The sequence below is a fragment of the Dipodomys merriami genome, unplaced genomic scaffold (genome assembly GCF_024711535.1).
Source record: "Dipodomys merriami isolate MVZ:Mamm:240054 unplaced genomic scaffold, mDipMer1.0.p SCAF_5, whole genome shotgun sequence".
Classification (NCBI taxonomy): Eukaryota; Metazoa; Chordata; class Mammalia; order Rodentia; family Heteromyidae; genus Dipodomys; species Dipodomys merriami.
The window spans coordinates 20395001-20417522 of record NW_027206068.1 but is presented as its reverse complement, the minus strand read 5'-3'; the positions used below and the strand labels follow the sequence as shown (position 1 = coordinate 20417522).

General features: G+C 35.6%; 1 protein-coding gene across 5 annotated transcripts in view; it reads right to left on the bottom strand.

The window, feature by feature from the left end:
- Positions 1-22522, bottom strand: part of Dgkb (diacylglycerol kinase beta) — a 617161-nt gene that overhangs the window by 5827 nt on the left and 588812 nt on the right. For all 5 annotated transcript variants that reach the window (XM_069996159.1, XM_069996161.1, XM_069996163.1 and 2 more), the window contains 2 exons: positions 20936-21056; positions 19511-19571 (listed from right to left, as the gene is read on the bottom strand). In XM_069996159.1, coding sequence (XP_069852260.1) covers positions 19511-19571; positions 20936-21056 — 182 coding nt within the window. The remainder of the gene's footprint in view (positions 1-19510; positions 19572-20935; positions 21057-22522) is intronic.

Below are 22522 nucleotides of genomic sequence, written 5' to 3'. Positions count from 1 at the left end.
ATTACAGTACACTAACCCTAAATTGTAAACCACTGGTTTTTAAACTTCTCTCCATTCTTATTTTAAATAGACTCAAATATAGTGGTATTCATTACTCATCCATTTCACAAAGTTTATTCAGCTCCTATTACACTTCAAAAATTATACCAGAAACAGAGAATCAAATAGATAGCACATCCTCTCTTCTCCCCAGAAATGATTGTCCTATAGAAAAGAGAAACTGAAGAAGTATATTCAATACTGTAAATTGAAATAAGAGGCTGAGCACAAAGGTCCACTTTTAAATTCTATAAATGAAAATGAATTGTTTTACACAAAGTATTTTAAATGAGTACTTGGGGAAGCAGCTTTCCTATATTACTTGTACAATAACTTCAGGTTCAAAAAATTAGTGAATAGAATCAGAAGAGTGTTCTGATTTACAGGTGCTGGATTATTTTGGAATGTAGATAGTATTAGGATATTTTGGAAAATGAGATGATTAGTACCAAATAAGATTTTCAAAAGTATTCACCTTTGCTACTCATTTATATGAAATATGAATCAGTTTGTGACAAAGTAAAATATTTCACTCAATTGCTGCATATGAGATTTAGGTTTTTTTCTTTTTTTAGGTATTTGGATTTTATATGATTATGACTATTCTTATGTTGGCCATCTTTTTATTTTTTTGAAGAAATCATTTGTTCTTATTCCTTTGAAAAATAGCACTTTCTCACTTAGTGATTATTATATAATAGGGACTTTAACTCATGTATGGTCTAGTTTCTGGTTCCAAAGTAGTTTAACAATGGCCTGTCCAATTTGCGATTAGTTATAACCTATTTTTGAATGTGTGTATGCTACTATTGGGGCTTGAATTGAGGCCCAGGTAACTGCCTTGGCTTTTTCATTCACAATTGGCACACTTGAGCCATAACGCCAGCTAACTTTTTTGTTGGTCAATTGAAGATAAGTCTCTTGAATATATCTGCCTAAGCTGGCTTCAAACCTTGATCTTGAGATGATATCAGCTTCCTGAGCAGCTAGGACAACAGGCATAAATCACTGGAGCCTAGTTTAGACATAAACTATTATTTTGAGTGTTTAAACTCTCCTACCATCAACATGCAATATTCCTTTTTAGTCTACATTTATTTCTGTAGGGACTAAATTCATATCCCTTTTGTCTGTTGCTTATGGAAATGAAAAACAATAGATTATATTTTCCTCATGATCAAGGAGAATATATGAAAGAAACTAAAATGCACAACATGTCTAGTATATGTGAAAATTCCTTTGAAACTTTATTGTATGTGAGATAATTACATGTCTTTCTGTAGTTGGGTGGAAGTAACTACTCCATTAAGAATGAAGTTAAAATGTCTGCATAAAAGTGAAGAGCATTATTTTAAAATACAAAAGAAATGTTGTTATGATCAGAAAGATGTTCTTCTAAGGACACAGTTCATTTCTTCCAATCACCTACTCTTCTGGAAGGCCTCCATTGCAAAGAAAGACGTTTTTATTGCTATGACTCTTTCTGTTTTTGTTTTCCTATCTCAAATGGATTGGCCATATCTATAACTAGAAAGCTGAAAAAAATTGATAATTGTTCTATACGAACTAAGGATATACATAAAAAACCAGTAACCAATGTGATTTTCCTGTTTCTATTGCATTGTTAAGGTGGAGTAGTGTAATAGTTTTATCTCATAATTTCAATATTATAAATAATACATCCTATAATGATGTGTCAGTTAAAGTAGCAATAGTAAAACAACTTTTATTTGGCTTTTATGGTGCCAAGTTTCATTCTAAATGCTGTATGCATGTTTACCAGGATGCTAACCATTTCATCCAACTCCTTGAGTCATTCTCAGGAAAAGGCTACTTGCAGGAGGAACTATTACTAAAAAGTGTAGACCTGAAGGATGATTTCATAAATATCACATATTTCATAAAAATTATATAGAGGTTGCATACATTTTTTGTAGGGGGCTATGGTAAACGGCTTTAGGTTTTATGGATTATGGAGTCTCCATTATTCCAATCAACACAGTCATTATAGACTAATGTCAGGCTTGGACTACTAGTAAAATAACTGAGGATAACCACGTTCCCATAAAAATTAATTGTGAAAACTAAAAGTTAAAGTTTACATAACTTTTACACTATGGGATATTACTCTTCTTAGGAGATTTTTCAAGCATTTAAAGAAAGTGAGCTATTGTGATCCTCTTCTAGGACTATCCTAGCCATATACATATGACCACATAAGATGATGCTAAGCAAAATGGTCTCCAAGATATGGAAACAAGAGGTTTTTCTTTGTTGTTGTTGTTTTTAATGCACCGTGTGAAGTTATTTCTTTTTTCTTTCATTTTTCCCCTATTGTAACTGTATTTTATTTTGGTACCCTGTGTCTTGTCTATGCATTTATTTGAATTGGGGAAGGGGAGGGGAACAACAAAATGGTGAGACAAAAGACAAAGGGAGAACCAATGTGACAGTGATACTCACAAGACTCTATGTGGCAAATGAATTTTACAACCTGGGGGGCAGGGGAATGGGGGAGGAGGGAAAGTGGGAAAAAATGATGGAGGTGGTAACAATGTTTGACAAGAAATGTACTTATTACCTTATGTATGTAACCTCTCTGTATATCACCTTGACAATAAAATTAAATTTAAAAAAATGAAAACAAAGATATAGTGAGAAGCATTCTTAACAAAAATACGAATCTAAACAGATTTGGCATTCAGGTTATAATTTGCTGAGCTTCGATGTAATTAAGTAAATTATTGAGTAGTAAGTCTACAGAACCATGAGTAATAAAATAATAGAAATTTTATTTTTAAAATCACGCTTTATTGGAACAACAGGTGGAAGATGAATGTATGTGGAGATAATTTCTGTGGTATATATTTTACTTTAGTGCTACCATTAGAATTTATTCAGTAAAAGAATCTGGATTGGACTGTTGCAACAATGAGAAGTACAAAATGTCATGTCAAAACCAGCTTTACAATGTCGGTGTGTGTGTGGGGGGAGGGGGGTATGATTGGGTGGGGGGGAGGGGGGAGGCTGGGAAGGGAGGTGAAGGGTAAACAAAGGAGGAGGCTGCAATGCTTGGTAAGAAATGTATGCATTATCCTGCCCATGTAATTGTAACCCCTCTGTACAGTATGTTCTCAAATAAAATAAAATTAAATTAAAAAAAAAAAGAATCTGGATTGGAATACATAAAAACAGTCCCCAATTTTGGTGATGTAGTAACTGATCAAATTTGGCTTCAGTTAAGGAAACTGATTTTCCTTCCACTGAATTTGAGTGAGCTGAATAATACCCTGGTTCCTACAAACTACCACAGCAGGTAGCATTTTTCCTAATAAAGGTTCTTCCCATGTCTCGCTAAATTTTTCTCCCTGCTTCATCTCTTCAAGAATTTGTCATCACAGGCTTTTCTTTTGGCTTCTTTAAGAATAGGGTTTTCAGAACAAAAAAGAAATACTGTAAAAAATGTCTGTGGGAAAAAAATTAATTTAGTAGTTATCTAGAGCACTCAGAGTTACCTAGCATGAGTCTGTATCCTTCCACAATGCCTGCAGCTCAGCCATATGACATGGGGGATAAAGTACATGCTAGATTTTTCAGTTCCATAACTGCCAAAGAAAAGCCAAAGCAATAGAATTTATCAATTTTCTAAAGTAACTTCCCAGGTTTTTATGATTCTAGCCATCATTTTCTGTATTGGCAGTAATTTCCCAATTTAATGTTAAAGTCTGATTCAATATCAAATTCAGAAAAATTATTGTGAAAATTTAAAATGAAATCTTAAAAAATTTTATATTGAGAAGTGTCTTTGCTGAAGAAATTCACAGGAATTTTAAATATGTGTAGAAAAGGAGTGATGTGTTATTTGTCCTTGTTATGAGAAAAATAGCTCTACCTGGACTAAAAATCTCTTTTAAGATATAAATTTTGTTCTTTTTTTAAAAATTTTATTCCAAAATATTTTTATGGCTCCATGTCAGTTTCCAGGGAAGGTCAAAGATATTTTAAAAGTGTGTTTTTAATCATTATTATTGTGATGATTATTATGATTATGATTATTATGATGTTTCTATGGAGAAATTGCAGGCACAATTTAACTCCAGTTAGTATTTATATTGTTGGGGGGGCATTTTCAAATCTTTGGTCATATGAAAAAACAAAAGAACAGAATAACAGAAAGAAAAATAGAACAATTTCCTCCCTGACTATAACTGAATTATATTCAAATGGGAGGATTTCTTTTTTATTGAGTTGTATTTCATGTAGAATTTCTACATGATCATTTTCATCTAACATAAGGGTCAAGGATATGTACTTGGAACATGAGGCATGGGTTTGGTCCCTCCCTTGGTCATTGCCACTGGGCAGCTATAAGAGCCAAAGGAGTCTGTTAATCCTCAGTTTCTATTTTCTACAAGAATGCAACAATTTGCTGCAAGCACCAATCAATGTTATGATTATAATCCATATACTTTTTTTTTTGTTGGTCATGGGGCTTGAACTCTGGGCCTGGATGCTGTCCCTTAGCTCTTCAGCTCAAGACAAGCACTCTACTACTTGAACCACAGCACCACTTGGTTTTCTGAGTGGTTGATTGGAGAGGAGATAAGAGTTTCACTGACTTTTGTGCCCTGGCTGGCTTTGAACCGCAATCCTCAGATCTCAGCCTTCTGAGTAGCTAGGATTACAGGCATGAGCCACTGGAGCCTGGCTATAATCCATATACTTAATAAATATTATGTAATTTTAATGTAATGGTGCATAGCTTAGTGAAAAACACCTTACTAATGGTTCTTTGAGATAGTAAAGCTTTCTGACTAACCTGGGTAGCATTCGGAAATTGCATTATTCATTTTCCCATTGAAGTACATAGCAACCCCATCTACCCAAAAAGGAAAAAAAAATGGGGCATTTACTGGACATAAGAAAATATTTTTTTCTTTTAACCAAATTCTATTTCTAGACTAAGCCTCATATCCTGGTCTATGTGAAGGATTTTAGCAATGATCTGAAAGAATGTCTCCTCAACATGAAAATATTTTATAGTAATTCAATTGAATGTTTAATTTTGGCATTTTATCTGTAAACATTTTCACTGCGTGGTGTAATGAGAATTGGCATTCTTTACAAGGTGTCTAGGTCATAGAGTAGGAAAGGTGATTTAGTCAGACTAGTACCAAAGGAGAGAAGATAATACTCGATTGTTTCCCACTGTTTCAAGGAATTCATCCAACAGCTCAAGAAAATCCAGAAGTCTGCATCATCCTTGGTGCTATCTTTTCCTTACTTCCCATAACCAGTCTACTAACAAATCTGCTGGATTTTACCCTTCCAATACTTTATCTCGAGTATTTTTTTCTCTTACCATCACACTCTAAAGCATGAACAATTATTGTTGTCCTCTAACTACTCACTGCCAGTCCCTTTCTCACTTAAAATGATCTTGTTATCTCATAAAACACCCCAATTTTGAACAAGTTTACACTCCCACCAACAATGTAGTAAGGTTCCCTTCTGTCCACATCCCCGCCAGCATCTGTTGTTACTAGAGTTCTTGCTTATAGCCATTCTAACTGGGGTGAGGTGGTATCTCAATGTTGTTTTGATTTGCATTTCTTTTATGGCTAGAGAGGTTGAGCATTTCTTCCTGTGTCTATTGGCCATCCTTCTTTCCTCTTCAGAGAAGTTTCTCTTTAAGTCTTTAGCCCACTTATTTATTGGGCAGTTGTTTCTTTGAGGATTTGTTGTTGGGGGATTTAATTTTTTGAGTTCCAGGTATATTTTAGATATGAGACCCTTGTCCCTTGTATGACCCCTGCTTTCACTGTATTTGACTTGGTATAATTTGGTGGAGGTGGGGGGGGGTGGAGGTGGGGGGAGATGGGAGGGAATGGGAAGGGGAAACAAAGGAGAAGGCATCAATGCTTGATAAGAAATGTAAAAAAAGAAAAAAGAAAAAAGAAAAAAAAAGAAATGTACTCATTACCTTGCTCATGTAACTATAAATCCTCTGTACAACATTTTTACAATAAAAACGTACAAAAAATAACAAAAAAATCCCAATTTTAATGCTTAAATCTTTCTTTAGTTCTACAGGACTCTGAACCCAAACCTCAATGTTCTTCCTGAGGATTCCAAAGTCCTCCTGCTCTGATTTCTATTTAATTGCTCACTCCAAAACCTCACATTTCCCTTCCTCTGATACAAATCTATGTCTTTTTCAGATCATGTATGACATCTTCCTTTTCACAATGTAACTGATTCTTTCCATAAGGCACTCTGCCTTCCGTTCGGGCTTGGTTATTTTATCTTTATCTTTTACTTTTCATTCCATTTTGAGACTCTGCAAAAGGATGATATAATGTAATGTGAAAACTTTGAATTTTTAAGTAACCTTCAGTGAAATGTATACAACTGTTCTGAGTATTTAAGGAGCTGGAAACACCAAATTGTAAAATTCCATTCAGTTCATTTTCATTGTGAGTATTTAAGGAGATATTTTTATTTGAGATGGGTATGATCCTCATCTCATGAAGCCTGGGACTCCTTGTTTCTTAGTGGATAAGAAGGTTATCTTTTAAAAACTTGTAGCAGTACAGAATTGTCCCCTTGTAGTAACAAGCTTAGAATATATTTACCTTGTCTTCTAATTTGAACACACACAAAGAAAATGAAGAGTGTGAGAAGGGATGGACAAAGATAAATTCAAAAAAGAAGGCAGGTTTAGGTTTGGGAGCATTTAGTTTGTATCCACCAGAAGCTGATTTCTAACTGTGGGAAGAAATCAAGCCTGTGCATTCATCTGAGTATGTCCATTAACTAGAGGACTATACCTAACCTTACCCATTCTAGAGGAATGGGTAATTCAATTTTGAACTAAATTTGGTCTTCTTGATGACCTAAAGCTTAAAATTCTGTAAGGGAGTTGTAATTTCATCCCCTTAATATTTACAGTCTTGGAATGTACCTACATCAGATACAATAGTCTTAAATATGTAGGGGAAAATAATTAAATGAGAACTAAATCCAATATGGGATATTTTGTGAATTTGTCTAATTGCATTCAGATGAATGTGAGAGACTGCATCTTGCCTCCAGAATCAAATCACTTTTTAAAAATGGAATTACCTATTTTTGAAATGAAGAACAAAAGAACAATGTAGACTTGTTCATAATATTTAAACTGAATCTACTAAAAAAACTATAGAAAAGTTAGTCTAATTATGAACACAACAGTTGGCATTACTTTAAATATAGTGGGGCAAAGAAAAAAATCTTTAAATGGTTTTTTGTGCAATCAAATTTTATCAGTTTGGCATTAATTAAGCAGTAATAATGTACTTCAGTACATTTCCTAAGCAGTGTGATCCATTTCTCCTTCGTGCAGGTCGATTTGTTCACATTACAGTGTCATCATAATTTTAAAACATACTGAGAAAATGACAGAGCTGTAAAATTAAAATAAATGATTAATGGTATTTTTTTACATGTTTTGTGCTAATAGGTGTTACAGAACCTTTAAATTAATAGAGCTGTCAAGCTCATGGGTGCTACAAATCCTGCAATGATCCAAAATGAAAATTATATATTCCAAAGACACCTAAAGATGACACCTTGGAAAATTTTAAATTTTAATTAGTAGGTGCAACTGTTTTGTTCTCTTGTAACCACTGCAAATTAATTGGAAATTAGTTACAACCAATTCTCCCTCCCCATTTTTTAACAACCTGAAGTGAATAGATTGGTGCTTTATACCATACTATACTTGTTTGGGGACCTGAAAGCACACATGCAGTAAATTGCATTGTCAATTTCAAAAAAAACCCTACAACAAAAACAACAACTGTTGTGAAATTAGGAAAAATTATGCGCAGATAAACAGAACTAATTAATGAGTAAGTAACATGGGAACACACAAAATAATACCCAACTAAACGCTAACTTGTCAGACTCTGAACAAAATGACGATTTAGAAATGTAAATTTATGTGAAAGCACTTACAATTAAGACTAAGGTAAAAGGACGCTGTCACTTCAAAAAAATTCTTTTTTTTATTGTGAAAATACTGTACAGAGGGGATACAATTACTTCAAAAAATTTCTTAAACTACTTGGCGGCACTACTACCATTCACACCTAAAAACATATGAGAACACAAGAACAGCACTCTTGTTTATTCAAGTGTACTTCAAGATGGTATACGATAGTTAACTAATATTTTATTATTACATTAATGATAATTGTGGTTCATGAAATAACAAATTGTGGCATGCCATCTTTAAGTTATCAGCATTCTGTCTTGGAATATTCAGCCCAATACTATTTTTTTGGCATACCAAAAATATTCACCATGTGCACCTACTTGCTAAGCATTTCCATGGGTAATTTGTGGGGTACTCTTCTTCTTTCATAACTAAAAATACATGTGTTTCCTTGTTGGATTTTTTCCCCTCTTTTTCTAAAGTAAGTCATTAGAGCAGCTTTAAGATGCTTTAAAAATAGTTTGTCTACCAAGTCAGCAAGTGTTACATTACAATAGCTAACTAAGGTTTAATAAGAAAGCAATATTCTTAGCAAATTTTCAAAGCAAGAAGTCAAACAGATGTACTAAACATTAATACTATTTCATCAGCTTGGGATAATCAAGTTAGGTAAATAAATTTGCAGGTATCTTTCACAGCACTATTCCTTTCTGGATAAATTTAATCACACATTTTCTTTTTAGATAGTTATTTAAGATGTGATACAGTGAAATGCTATCCTTTGCAAATATTTTTATCTATAAAATATAATAAATGATAAAAGTCACAGCTTTATTTTCTGTAAATCTTGAAACAATATGAAATGTTGTATCATCATAAAATCTCACGTGTCTAAGTTTATTCTGCGTAATTCTGGGTTACACAGAAGTTAGTCAAAATTATAAAATGAAAAAATTCAGATGTGTTATTAAATTTAACAGTACATAGTATACACTCTAAAATAACTAATGTCTTCTTTGTATTATTAAATGTGACCTGTCATGCTTTTTTTTTTAACAACCTTTCAGTACTCCTTTGTGGTTTGCCGTAATTGGTTTTAGGAATAAGGAAACAGTTTTGAGAAGATAAAATAATTCTCTGAAATCAGTGGACACTGATACAACAGAACCTAAGATTTTGCTCTCTATCCCTCCTTTAGGTTTTCTGTGAATTGGATATACTTACTTGACCTAATTATCTTCCTAAGTAGTTCCTTCTTTCCTTCTTTTCTTATAGAAATTCCATAAAACATTACTTTCAAGGAGTGAAGATTATTTTTAACTTCTGACTACATTTAATTTCTGCTAAAGTGCAAGAAGAGTTGACTATTTCAGTTGCAGAAGCCAGCTTGTTCAAACTGATGTTTAAAATAGTAAAACCTAGAATGAGTTTTAAATAAAAAGCTGACAAATAAGAGTTTTAACAAAATGGTTGAGATTTTATAAAAGAGAGCCATAATGGATATTGTTTGTTTTTAGTTAGGCCCCAGGGTCAGTTAAAATACGTAGGAAGTATAGGGTCCCACCTTGCATAGAAAAGAAATAAGGCAAATTCTAGTTTTTATCTGTTTCTCAATTTATGCTATTGCCCTACAAGACTTTCTCCCATCTACTGGTTACAAGTTATAGTAAATTCTTGGCAGAAATAGTACAGTCTTCATACTGACCTTAGGAATGATTATTATAGCTTTAACAATCTAAAGAAATATTAGCTGGGTGCTGGTGCCTCACACCTGCAATCCTAGCTACTCTGGAGGCTGAGATTTGAGGATCATGGTTTGAGGCCAGCCCTAGAGATTCTTTCCTCAAATTAACCAGAAAAACAGAAAAACAGCTGGAAGCAGAGCTGTGGCTCAAGTGATAAAGCGCTAGTCCTGAGCAAAATATCTCAGGGGCAATGTGTAGGTCCCAGGACTGGCAGGGAAAAAAATTAACAAAGGAAGTATAAACACATAAAGTATGGCAAAACCAGTGAAAAAAGATCACTAGATCATTATATTTTCTAATATAATATTACTTGAAGTGTTATTTTAAGTAATATTCCCGAGTGAGTTTTATGATATTCATTTTGAATGGACTCTTGAAAAGTTGTCAAAAACACTGCCCTCTTAAAATGGCGTATTTTGCTGCTGACGCATTCATGCCCTCTGTGGAGACTGTTGAAGGTTGGATCTGCTAGGGAAAACCAATGCGCACAGGAATCTTCTTGGCTTGGAAGCTGGTTCTGCACCCAAGTTCCTTTCCTCATCACTGAACTTCACACAGCATCTGAAGCATGGTATTTCCTCCTCTGAACTTTTTTTTATCCTTAGGCAAACATGCTTATAAACTGATGACAAATTTAGAAGCTGAAAAACAGGTTAGAAGCAGTGTCTATCATATAACTCTCTACTTCTTGACCTTGGACATCACCTAACATTGCATCCATAGCCTAAAAGTTCCCCACAGTTACATAATACATTTCCAACCATCTTAATATGCTCCTGCTTGTGAAACAATCTGAAAAACAAAATCACATGTGGCCATCTACATCATGATGGAGATAGACAAATATCCCAAACCTTAATTTAAACATTGTAAGTAGCTAAAAGAGTTGCACAAGTTGCTCGGATATTTAATTTCAGATAGACATCTCAAATTGTCTAAATTTAAGAGACCGAGGTAGGAAAAAAAAGTTACATGAAGTTTTTGCAAAATGAATCAGATTTTAAAATTTAAGTTTTAGGGCACTGACTATCATTTTGTAAGAGCTAAGAAGTGGGAGATACATTGTAAAATCTCAAGTGAACAGATGAACACATGCTGGGGAAGCAAATCTCAAAAGAGCTGTACAATAGTCTCTCAGGGATGAGGGCTGTAGTAACACTGTCAGTAAGAAGGGAGTAACCATACTCCATTCTCTCTTTTCCATAGAAAGCATACAAAGTGTGTACAGAATACAGAGCACCTATCAAAAATATTGGAAAGTAGCCATGTGCTGGTGGCTCATGCCTGCCATCCAAGCTACTCAGGAAGCTAAGACCTGAGGATCATTGTTTGAAGCCAGCTTGAGCCATTTGTGGATCTGTGTCTGTGGCTTAAGTGGTAGAGCGCTAGCCCTCAGCATAAATACACACACACACACACACACACACACACACACACACACACACACACCATTAAAAATAGCTGTAATAAGTAGAGTAGAGAAGAAATTAGGAATATGAGTTGCTACTGAATTATTGACTAGTTTCATATTTGCTTGTTCCTTCTTGTTTCTCTGAGCTTGGATTTAAAGGTAGCTCTTTTATTTATACTGGAGATGCCTATCAGCTATGGCAGAAAATTACAAGAAAAACTTGATGTCTCTGGCTCATGGAGTAAGAAAGGAAATCCAATCAAAGAAGGAAGGGGAAATTAGAAGTTTTGTATTTCCACCTTGATCTCTCCTCTTATCCCAGTGTCTTGGCAAAGCCAAAGGAATAGTGGGACCTAAAACATTAATGGGGGAGAAATCTGTCAGAACACAACGCTTCCTAAAACATGGAGGAGAGCCATGCTTCTTTTTCTCTCCTTCCTACCTTGCTACATTGTGTTGGACCAAGATGCTATTTTGGGAAATGCATGGCTGAGCAGGGAAATTAAAGCCCTGTATTTCAATTTAGATGAAAAATGTAAGGGCTCTAGGAGATAGAAAGGTCAAAAAGATCATGGGGATGAGGGACCTTGAGCAGTTATTTCATAATGTTGTTTAGGATTTCCTTAGTTTACCCTTGAGCTTGAGTAAGTATGAGTTTCATTTTAAAAGGCATAATCATGATTTTGAGACCTGAATTAGAGAATGGTTTATCACAAGGTCTCCAGATAAGCCTATGGACCTTTTACATGTCAAACAAACCAGAATAATATTACAAAGATTTTGATAACTGAGCTAAAGAAATGAAGGTGTGGTTCTACATCCAGCCTTGATTGAAAAAGGCTGAGAGAGGGCGGCCTTTAGTTCAAGCCTCAGTACTGGCAGAAAAACAATGGAAACTGAGCTAGGACAGGAAGTACAGCTCACATAAGACAGATAGTATTTATGACTTACACCAAATCAAGCCAGTTACCTGACAAAGTGAATCTGCAATACCAAGTCAATATTTCTCATAGGTATTAAACAGCTGCCAAGGTCTTGTAGCCTGATATTCAAACTATTCAGGATATAACCCAAAATTTCTCAACATTAAAAAAAAGAAATCTTGAAAAATAATCTCAAAAATTCTCATGGGGAAAAAATAACCAACAAGGCAAAACCTGAGATAATATAAAAAATGAAAATGAAATGAACAAATATGGATTAAGTTCCCATCATAACCATGCTCTAAGAAATAATGGCAGACACCCTTGAATTGAAGAGACTGTCATGTGAGTAGAGGATGTTGAAATAGGAATCAATTGAACATTTACAAAAACTCAATCAACAAAAAAATTAAGTATGTGGACTATAGAAGAGGTTGAAAAAAAAATCAATGAACTTGAATATGATAAATCATTTTTATCAATCAAAATAATAGGGAGAATAAAGGGGAAAGAAAAAGTGGACAAAAAATCTATGAAAAAAACAAATAATGTATGAGGTATCTAGTAGGTATGTGTGTGTACATATATATATATATATAATTAAAGATTTAGAATAAGAAAAAGAGTTCTCTATAAGGCAATATCTGAAGCAATAATGTAATGGCTGAAAACTTCCTGATTTAGCAAAATATAAATCTACAGATTTGTAAAACTCTATGATACTAAAACAGGATAAGCGCAAAGAAATCCATGCTGACACTTATCAACCTCAAATTGCTGGATACTAAAGACAAAGAAAAAGATCTTGAAAACAGCTGTGAAACTGCCACATCACATGTTGGAAACACTGATTCAAATGACTGGATTTCTCATCAGAAACCATAGCATGTCAAAGACCCTGTGCCAAGCATGAAGAGGAATAAAAGAGGAATCTTAAAATGCTTCCAGTTAAGCCACAGTGGCTGGATATGCACACGTGAACTGAGGGACCAGTTCTAGATTGCGAGGCCAGTAAGACATCACCAGAGTCTCACGAACACAGAGGACCCTGTGGATATTTCAGACAGATGGAGAGTAAAAATGGCTTTTTGAGGAAATGGCTTTTAAGCTTGGAACTAAAAGAAAAATTTTTAATTTTTTAAAGCAGGTATGTATTTATATCTTTTCATAATATAGAAACATTTTGAAGTAACATATATTATATGTATGTATACTGACAAGATAGAATAAATAAATTCACACAATCTGAGTAAAAGGGAAGATGAAGTGGAATTTTCTGAGAATAATATAGCATAGGTAAGATTAGATGAAAGAAATACAAAACAAATGCTTTGGAGACCTGCTGGAAGAAACACTAGTTTCTTGGGGAAGAGAGAATGGATCTGTTTCTAAAACACAAAACAAAGATTGAGAATTTTAGGTGCAGCATAGAGGGAAGTGGTATCAGGTGGAATCCTCTGAGACTTGGTCCTAGTGGAGCATGTCAGGCTGGTGCCATTTGTAAAAGTAACAATGCATGCCAAGACCAGGATTCTGAATTGTTTTATAGGAGATGAAGGATTACACCTGCAGGTGAAGAGAGTACCCTCATCATAATGGTGCTGTTCTCTAATAATTCTGGCAGCAAGATGATGGGCTGACTTTGGCTACTCCAAAATGTGTAACATGCCATATCAAATAAAGATGAACTGTATAAATGAGTGGGTAAATGACTGAATTCTTTTGATAAATGCCAGACTTCAATTCATCACTAACATTAGAGATACATTAAGGCTGAGTAACTGAGTATGGCAACAAAGCCATTTCAGGGAGCCCAATATCCTGCTTCTACCACTTTGTAACTTTGGCAAAGTTACTTGACTTCTCTGGCCAGCTTTTTTTTTTTTTTAACTTTTTAATGTATGATATGTAGAGTCTAATGATTCTTTTTAAATTTTTAAGGTTTTTGTGATGTTTACAAATATAATGAATGGGAGCACATTGAAAAGATATCTTTAATAAATATTTACTTAATAAATATTAGGTATTATTATCTTGATTCCTGCCAACATGTTCAAGCATTTCAAATGTCCTTTATCCATTGTCCTTTATCTACTTTACACTCAATTGATACATATGGAAAAGCTTAAATTTATAGAATATTTCATACTAAATCGGTTTTTTTTTTCTGTCGGTCGTGGGGCCTGAACTCTGGGCCTGAGCGCTGTCCCTCAGCTCTTCAGCTCAAGGCTAACACTCTACCACTTGAACCACAGTGCCACTTCCAGCTTTCTGATGGTTTATTGGAGATAAGAGTTTCATGAAGTTTCCTGCATGGGCTGGCTTTGAACCATGATCCTCAGATCTCAGCCAACTGAGTAGGTGTGATTACAGGCGTGAGCCACTAGCGCCCCGCTCATACTAAATCTTAATAGCCTAAGATGGAGTGATTAAAAATTAAATAACACTTTGAAATGATTTTTTTTTGTTGTTGGTCATGGGGCCTGAACTCTGGGCCTGGACGCTGTCCCTCAGTTCTTAAGCTCAAGGCTAGTGCTTTACCACTTGAGCCACAGCGCCACTTCTATTATGTGGTGTTGAGGAATTGAACCTAGGGCCTCATGCATGAAAGGCAAGCGCTCTACCACGGAACCACCTTTCCCAGCCCCTAAAATTATATATATGGGCAAGTGCTCTGCCACTTGAACCATATCCTCAGACCTTTTGCATTTAGTTTGATTTTTCAAATAGGGTCTCAAAATTTTGCCAGACCAACCTTCAACCATGATCGTCCTACCCCTGACTTCAGAGTAGTTGAACTTATAGACATACATATGATATTCAACAAAAATTATAGTTTTAAAAATAATTAAAACACAAAATGTACAAAATTTAATAGGTCCTACTTTTCCTTGTTTGAGAAGAATTTGCATATTAAAGTTGTGGTAGAATTTCTGAAAATAAGAATGATGAATAGAAGGAGAAAATATGATAAAGTACCTTTTATGAATGTATGGAAATGTCATTATGAAAGCCTCTTTATTTTTTTTTATTTTTTCATTTTTTTGCTTATGTGGTGCTGAGGAATCGAACCCAGGGCCTCAGGCATGCAAGGCAAGCGCTCTACCACTGAGCCATCTTCCCAGCCCCGTGAAAGCCTCTTTAATGATTGATATATGCTCACAATATACAAAAAGTAGATAAAATTCAGTTTTAGTAAAGGCTAGGGAAAAATAAACAGATGCTTTCTTACTGGTGGAGGATGTAAGCAGTGGTTTACCTCCTTTACTCTGTGTCCTAATAAAGTGGATGTGAGTATCAGCAAGGAAAATGACATTCAAGTGGTACAGTGGAAATGGGGGCAAGCAGGAGGCGTGGCCCCGTAGATGACAGAGGGTTTGCCCCAAGAATACCAGGGATCAATTACCAATACTTGGGTAGCAAGACTACTAGGCTTAGAAGGGATTGGTAGGGCTTTAGGGTCTGTTGAAGGTACTGAACACTGAGTAAGCAAGCTCAGGGTCTAAAGGTATTATGGCAAGAAAGGAATATAACAAGGGAAATAACATGCCTGATTTAATGCTTTGCTGAAGGAAGTTACCTTGCCTTAATTATCACCATGATGATGAGTCTGCATATTTTGCCTGTAGTCGTCTCGATATTTAGCTTACGAAAAGTTCATGACTTCTTTCCTATGTTCGTGGAAGGAATTTTCCAGAGTTCTTTCTACTTTTTTTCCCCGGTACTGAGACTTGAACTCAGGGCCTTACGGTTTTGTTTGTCTGTTTTGCTCAAAGCTGATGTTCTACCACTTGAGCCACACCTCCACTTCTGGCTTTTTGGTGGTTACTTAGAGATAAGACTCTCATGGACTTTCCTACTGGGTCTGGTTTCAAACCATTCTCCTCAGATCTCAACCTTTGATTAGATAGGAGTACTGGTGTGAGCCACCAATGCCCAGCTATTCCTCCTCCACTTAAAAGTAGACAAAACTACCAGTGATTTGTACTTTAGCATAATTGGCATTACTTTTCATCAATATTTCACAGGTAATAACTAATACATAGGTAGTAATATTTCAAAGAAGTTACAGAACACAACCTATAGAATGTCAAATAAATATGTAATTGACAATGCAAAAGGAAGTAGCCCTCAGAAGTTTAGTTGTACTGAATCAAGAAACAGAATGATTAGATCTTTGGAGGTTGTGGAAGTATATCTTCCCTGATACATTCAAATTCTCTGCTTTGAGAATATAATGAATAAAGATAACTCGAAATAACGTTTCCATGTATTTATATATAAAAATATGTGAATGAATTGCTAGCCAAACTACATTATGTTCAGTGAAGGAAGATTTAGTAGAAAGCGTTTTTCAAAATGTTATACTACCCCAAGAAGTATTTAACAAATTCATAAATTCAAAATGAACTTAGTATTGGCAATCAAAATATGTGTGAGGCACAGTTCTATGTATCTTCTGAGGCAGAATTCTATATATAACCAGAATCATAGTTCATGACCTTTGTAAACTTAGAGATACAAGCAACAAAATATATAAAACATGCAACATATTCAGAGCTTTGATAAAGCTGCAGGATACTGGGACTAAGCCAGCAAGTTGCTTGGGTATGGAAAATGGTGGAACAATAGAGGGGCAATGCTCAGAGAAGATTTTATGGTCAACAAGCAGCAGAGGCTGACACTCAAGGGGGTGATTTAGGCTACTCCACACAAGAAGAGGTGAACATTGTTTGGATGAAAAACACAAGTAGATGAAAGAAAACTAAGAGCAGAAGCTGGGAAAATAAAGTGGAAAACTTGACTCATCTTAAAGTAATGAGAAGATTTTACGTGGAAAGTTTCTGAATGAAATAGTTTTTGTAGTTGAAATATGCAAGATGGATTTAGCCAGAGTAGAATTGGAGTTAGGAAAGTAGGTGTGTGTGTGTGTGTGTGTGTGTGTGTGTGTGTGTGTGTGTGTGTGTGTGTGTGTGTGTGTGTGTGTGTGTGTGTGTGTGTGTGTGTGTGTGTGTGCATATGCTTGTACTGGGGCTTGAACTCAGAGTCTTGGTGTTATCCTTTAGCTTTTCTGTTCAAAGTTGGCACTCTACCACTGGGGCCACAGCACCAGCTCTGCCTTTTTGCTGGTTAATTGGAGATAATGGACTTTCCTGCTCAGGCTGGCCTTGAACCACAATGCTCAGGTCTCAGCCTCCTCAGTAGTTAGGATTATTGGTCCAAGCCACTGGTGCCAGGCTTGAGGCAGCTTTAAGTGAGAGAGAAACATAATGGATCAAGCCTAGGGTAGTTGCAATGGGAAAGCAAAAGACATGACAAAAGATTGCAGTGATGGGTGGTATCATTAAGTAGATATTATTCATTGGATTTGGGGTTATAGAAAGTGGATAGTTTAGGAAACACTGGGTGTGAAATGAGTCTAACAATGCTACAGAGGGAAGAAGCAGATTTGGCATGTAAAAATAGGTTATCATTTGAAAGAGAGCAGGGAACAAGCCAGATGATAAATCTTCTATGGTTATATTGGATTTGAGATCCATGAAGCTTTGAGTAGTCATTTATTAGTTAACAGAACTTTACTGAGCACCCATCAGCTGGAGGAAACAGGGGAAAGTGGGTGCTGGGTATGCAGATACAAATTAAATGTGACTTAGTCTAGGTCCTCCCTTGTCACTCTATTCTCTCTACTCCTTATCCCTGCAAGCTGCCCTCTTTCTCATTAGATGAACACATGGATAATAACCAGGATGTTCCATGTGCTCAGGAGAAAGAATTGGAAAGGAAAAAGTTAGAAAGGAAACATAGGCTCTAGAGTTCAGCCTCAACATAAGCTTTTCCAGAACCATTTTAATCTACATTTCTCTAGACATAACACTCTCTTAAAAATACTTATTAAAATGTTGTTGCATGGCTAAACTTATGTTTTTATTAACTCAGTAACTGTTGCAAAACTGTGAATAAAGAACGATTCAACAACTTTCTATTGATTGTACAATTGGATGCACTTAAAATCAAATTCAAATGCATTGTTAGCAATTTCTGTTTTATTTTAAAATAAATATCTATATTAAATTGTAAATATTTAACAGATAACTTGTATTTATTCTTTAAGTTTTTAATTTTAAACTATTTTTAAATCCTTGTATAAAGGGATTTCAATTCAATGTGCCAGCTTATGATTAAAATGCATCTTAATCAATGTTGTCCCTTTCATCATTTTCTCCCCTCTCTCCCAATCTGCCTTTGATTTTTGTACATGATCTGTGCCCCATCCACCATGTCTAAGTTATATGTTACTCACTTCCCATAATGACAAGATTCACCTGCCACCATCCTTTCTGTTCTTTGACACACTGAGCTTTTGACTGTCTCCTTAAAAAAAGCCTCTTAGGTCACTTATCTAAAGTAATATCCTTCATTCTCAATCTAGTTCCTCTTCATCCTGTCCCCTGATATTTGCTGTAATGCTCACAATTTTCAGTTACATTTATCACATATGTTTGCTTATTATTCATTTAGTCACCTGGTATCAAAATATAAGGTCTTACCTCTCATTTTCATGCTTCAATCCCCAATATCAAGAGTAGTACATAGTTTGTTTTTGAAATGTGAAAAGATATCCATTGTATGAATGAAAAATTTTATAGGGGATAATCTTTAAAATGAATAATATCTAATTATGGAGAAAATCAACAGGGGATTTTTATCCTGTGGAGGAGGTACCAAATATTATATTGACAGAAGAATTAATGAGCAAGTAATAAAATTAGGGTGGCATATGCCTGAAAGACTTGTAATTTTCATATAAGGCCTTGTTGAATAAACAAGAGACTTACTAGTGTGGTTAGTCATAGAGTCTATAATTGACCTATGGCATTCACATATTCAAAAGTTAAACCACAATCAAGAACATAGAAGATATATGGGTGCCAGTGGCTCTTGCCTATAATCCTAGCTACTCAGGAGGCTGAGATCTGAGGATCGTGGTTCAAAGCGAGCCTGGGTGGGAATGTTTGTGAGAATCTTATCTCCAATAAACCACCAGAAAAACAGAGTGTTTCTGTGGCTCAAGTGGTGGAATCCTAGCCTTGAAGTGAAGAGGTAAGGGACAGTGTCCAGGCCCCAGGACTGACCAAGAGAGAGAGAGAGAGAGAGAGAGAGAGAGAGAGAGAGAGAGAGAGAGAGAGAGAGAGAGAGAGAGAGAGAGAGAGAGAGAGAGAGAGAGAGAGAGAGAGAAGAAAACATAGAATATCTAACATGTAAATGCAGTGGCTTTAACACACAAATAAGGGAAGAAATAAAAATCTGGAAAACGTCAAGGCAAAGGATTAGATAATACGGTCACTTAGTTGTAGGGATGTTTGACATTTGGAAAGAAAAGGTACATGACCTAATATCCAACGACTGTACTCACTGTGCATGGTGTCTGCATCCATGGCTCACCATCGATCTGCATGGGCAGGGATTTGCTCGTCCTAGGGGAAAACAGTTCACGTTAGCTCTAATACAAACCATGTAATCTACGAGACTTACATACAAAAAGAGGACATCAGACAAAACAAATGTGTGGTTTTGCTAAGCTCACTGTTAATGAATATCCTGAAAGGTAACTTAGTCACAATAAATGCTAACAAAAATTCAGAAAACCAAAAAAAACATGTCAGGCTTTATATTCAAGGCTTTATATTCTAGAATTCCTACAGCCGAAGGATACTCTTGGATGCTTATTGTGTTACAAACTTGGAGACAAAAGCTGGGCACCCATGGCTCAAGCCTATAATCCTAGCTACTGAGGTGGCTGAGATCTGAGCATCCCAGTTTGAAGCCAGCCTTGGCAGGAAAGTCCAAGAAATTCTTTTTTGTTGTTGTTGTTGTTGTTGTTGTTGTTTTGGTTGTTGTTCAAGGCTAGTGCTCTACCACTTGAGTCACAGCGCCACTTTCGATTTTCTGAGTGGTTTATTGGAGATAAGAGTCTCATGGACTTTCTTGTCTGGGCTGGCTTTGAACAGCAATCCTCAGATCTCAGTTTCCTGGGTAGCAGGGATTACAGGCATGAGCCACAGGCACCCAGCTTTCATGAAATTCTACCACCGAAAAGTAGGAAGTGAAGGTAAGGCTTAAGTGGTAGAACACTAGCCTTGAGCAAAAAAGGCTAAGGAACAGAATCCTGGCCAGAGGTAAAACCTTAGTATTGATACACACACTCACAAAACAAATCTGAATTAAAGAAGCCAATGTTTCAGATTTCCAGGACCCAATACTTTTCAATAAGTAATATCTATTATGTGTGCTCTACAGTATGTAGTTTCACCTCAGATTCAGCATGGACTTTCAAATTTTTTCCTTACAGATAAACTATTGGGAGGGAGGGAAATATATGGAAAGTTTCAAATATAATGTATGAAAAGATTTACCAAACAATAATTCAAACAATTCACCAAAACATTATGCTGTACTTTAGTTCATGTGAGAAATTAAGTTCATTGCATCAATAAATTTTTACTTTAGAGAATTTTCCCATTATATACTTTGGCTCTTCAGGAGACAAAATGACTGAATAAAGATAGAAGGGATTAATATGCATGGTAGCTTTGGTGTATCACCATAGCTGTGGTAGTCAACAAGAGAGCATCATACTCCACACAGCCTGATGGAGAAATGGCTAACCAATACTTGGCATTGCCATGTCCATGGTTTTGGAATGTATAAACATTGATTATTGGTTATGTGAAGCAAAAATAGGACGTGTCCCTATCAGAGTTCTACAGTGTTTAAAGTAGTTTGTAGGTAAGTCAGTGTATTGCTCCTCATTCCTTGTCAAAAATAGAGAAAGAACTACCTGATGACTACAGAAGAACACTGAGCCAGCCTCCGGCCAGCACTTTTCAGTCCTGTGTAGATTTGACCCATCTCCATGGCTCCTTCCAAACCAACCACTTCCAGAAGCTGGTCACTCAAGTCTGAAAGAAAACAGATGTCGGGTCAGTTACAGTGATGTGCATATGCCCTCATGTGATTGCCATCTGATATTACAGAAATAATGAAAACCTCATCATAAGCAAAGCCTCTGTCTCTTTGTTTTTCCTCCCCCAAGTTTTAGGGTTTAAACTCAGTGTCTCATGCTCACTCAGCTTGCTCACAACTGGTGATCTTCCACTTCATCTGTGTCACCAGCCTGGCTTTTTGCTGATTAATTGGAGATTAGTCAGTCAATTAATTAATTGGAGATTAAAGTCTGAGTTTCACAGATAATTTTATGGTCTGACTTTGAATCTGGTTCCAAATCTCAGCTTTCTGAGTAGTTAGGATTACAGAAATGAGCCACCAATACCTGGCTTAGAAAACTTCTGTCTTGAAAGCTGAAAGTAATGTAAAGATGGCATACCCCTGTAGCTTCCATTTTAACTAAACCTATGCTACTCTGGAAAATGATTTGCTGTCAGCTTATTCTAAAACAAGTGGGAAGAACAAATTCTGAGCCAATAATGCCAAAAAACATACCAATAGCTTTTTAACATCAACACACTTAAATGTTATTCCACATGTATATATGGAACATTTATACATCCCACATCAGACATTTGGCAGCAAATACACATCTCATCACTATAGATAACCGTCTGAGGAGACACTGTCAAACAGGATTTTGTGAAATTACCCGAGAATGAGAAAGCTTGGAGATCACAGAGTTGACGCTTCTTATTCTATATGTTAGATAAACAATCAAGTGGCGTATCCATAATCAGAGAAAACTTTGTATAGAAGTTTAAAAGACAATAATTGTTTCTTGAAATGCTTTCCTGATATTAATTAATAATTTTCTTGCTGGGCGCTGGTGGCTGGTGCCTGTAATCTTACTACTCAGGAGGATGAAATCTGAGGCCCTTGGTTAGAAACCAGTCCAGGCAGGAGAGTTCATGAGACTCTTAGCTTCAATTAATCACATAAAGCCAGAAAAGGAGATGTGGCTCAAGTGGTAGAGTGCCAGCCTTGAGCACAAATGCCCAGAGTTCAAGCTCCAGGACTGACAAAAAAAAGAAGGAAAGAAAAGAAATATATTTCTAACATAGTAACATTTAGGAATGAGTTAGAAAATTTACACCATACAATTAGTAGTAGTAATAAAAGATTCTAGAAAGGGGCCAGTGAAATGGGCATCATTTGTTAAGAGTTTATTAATTACTTGTCACAGGGTTAATTATTTCCTACTTATCAGTTCCTCTCACCCCAAGATCAAACTAAGAAAAACAGGATTAGTGACTTCTTTTTTATGTCCACATACCAAACAAATGATAGCTTCAGAATTTGAACCTGACCATTGTCAAACATAATGCTGTTAGACTTCCATTACCCAGTGGGATTTTAAAAAGATATACTAAAACTTAAAGGGATGTTTTTACATAGAGATAGAAGTTGGATTGTGCGA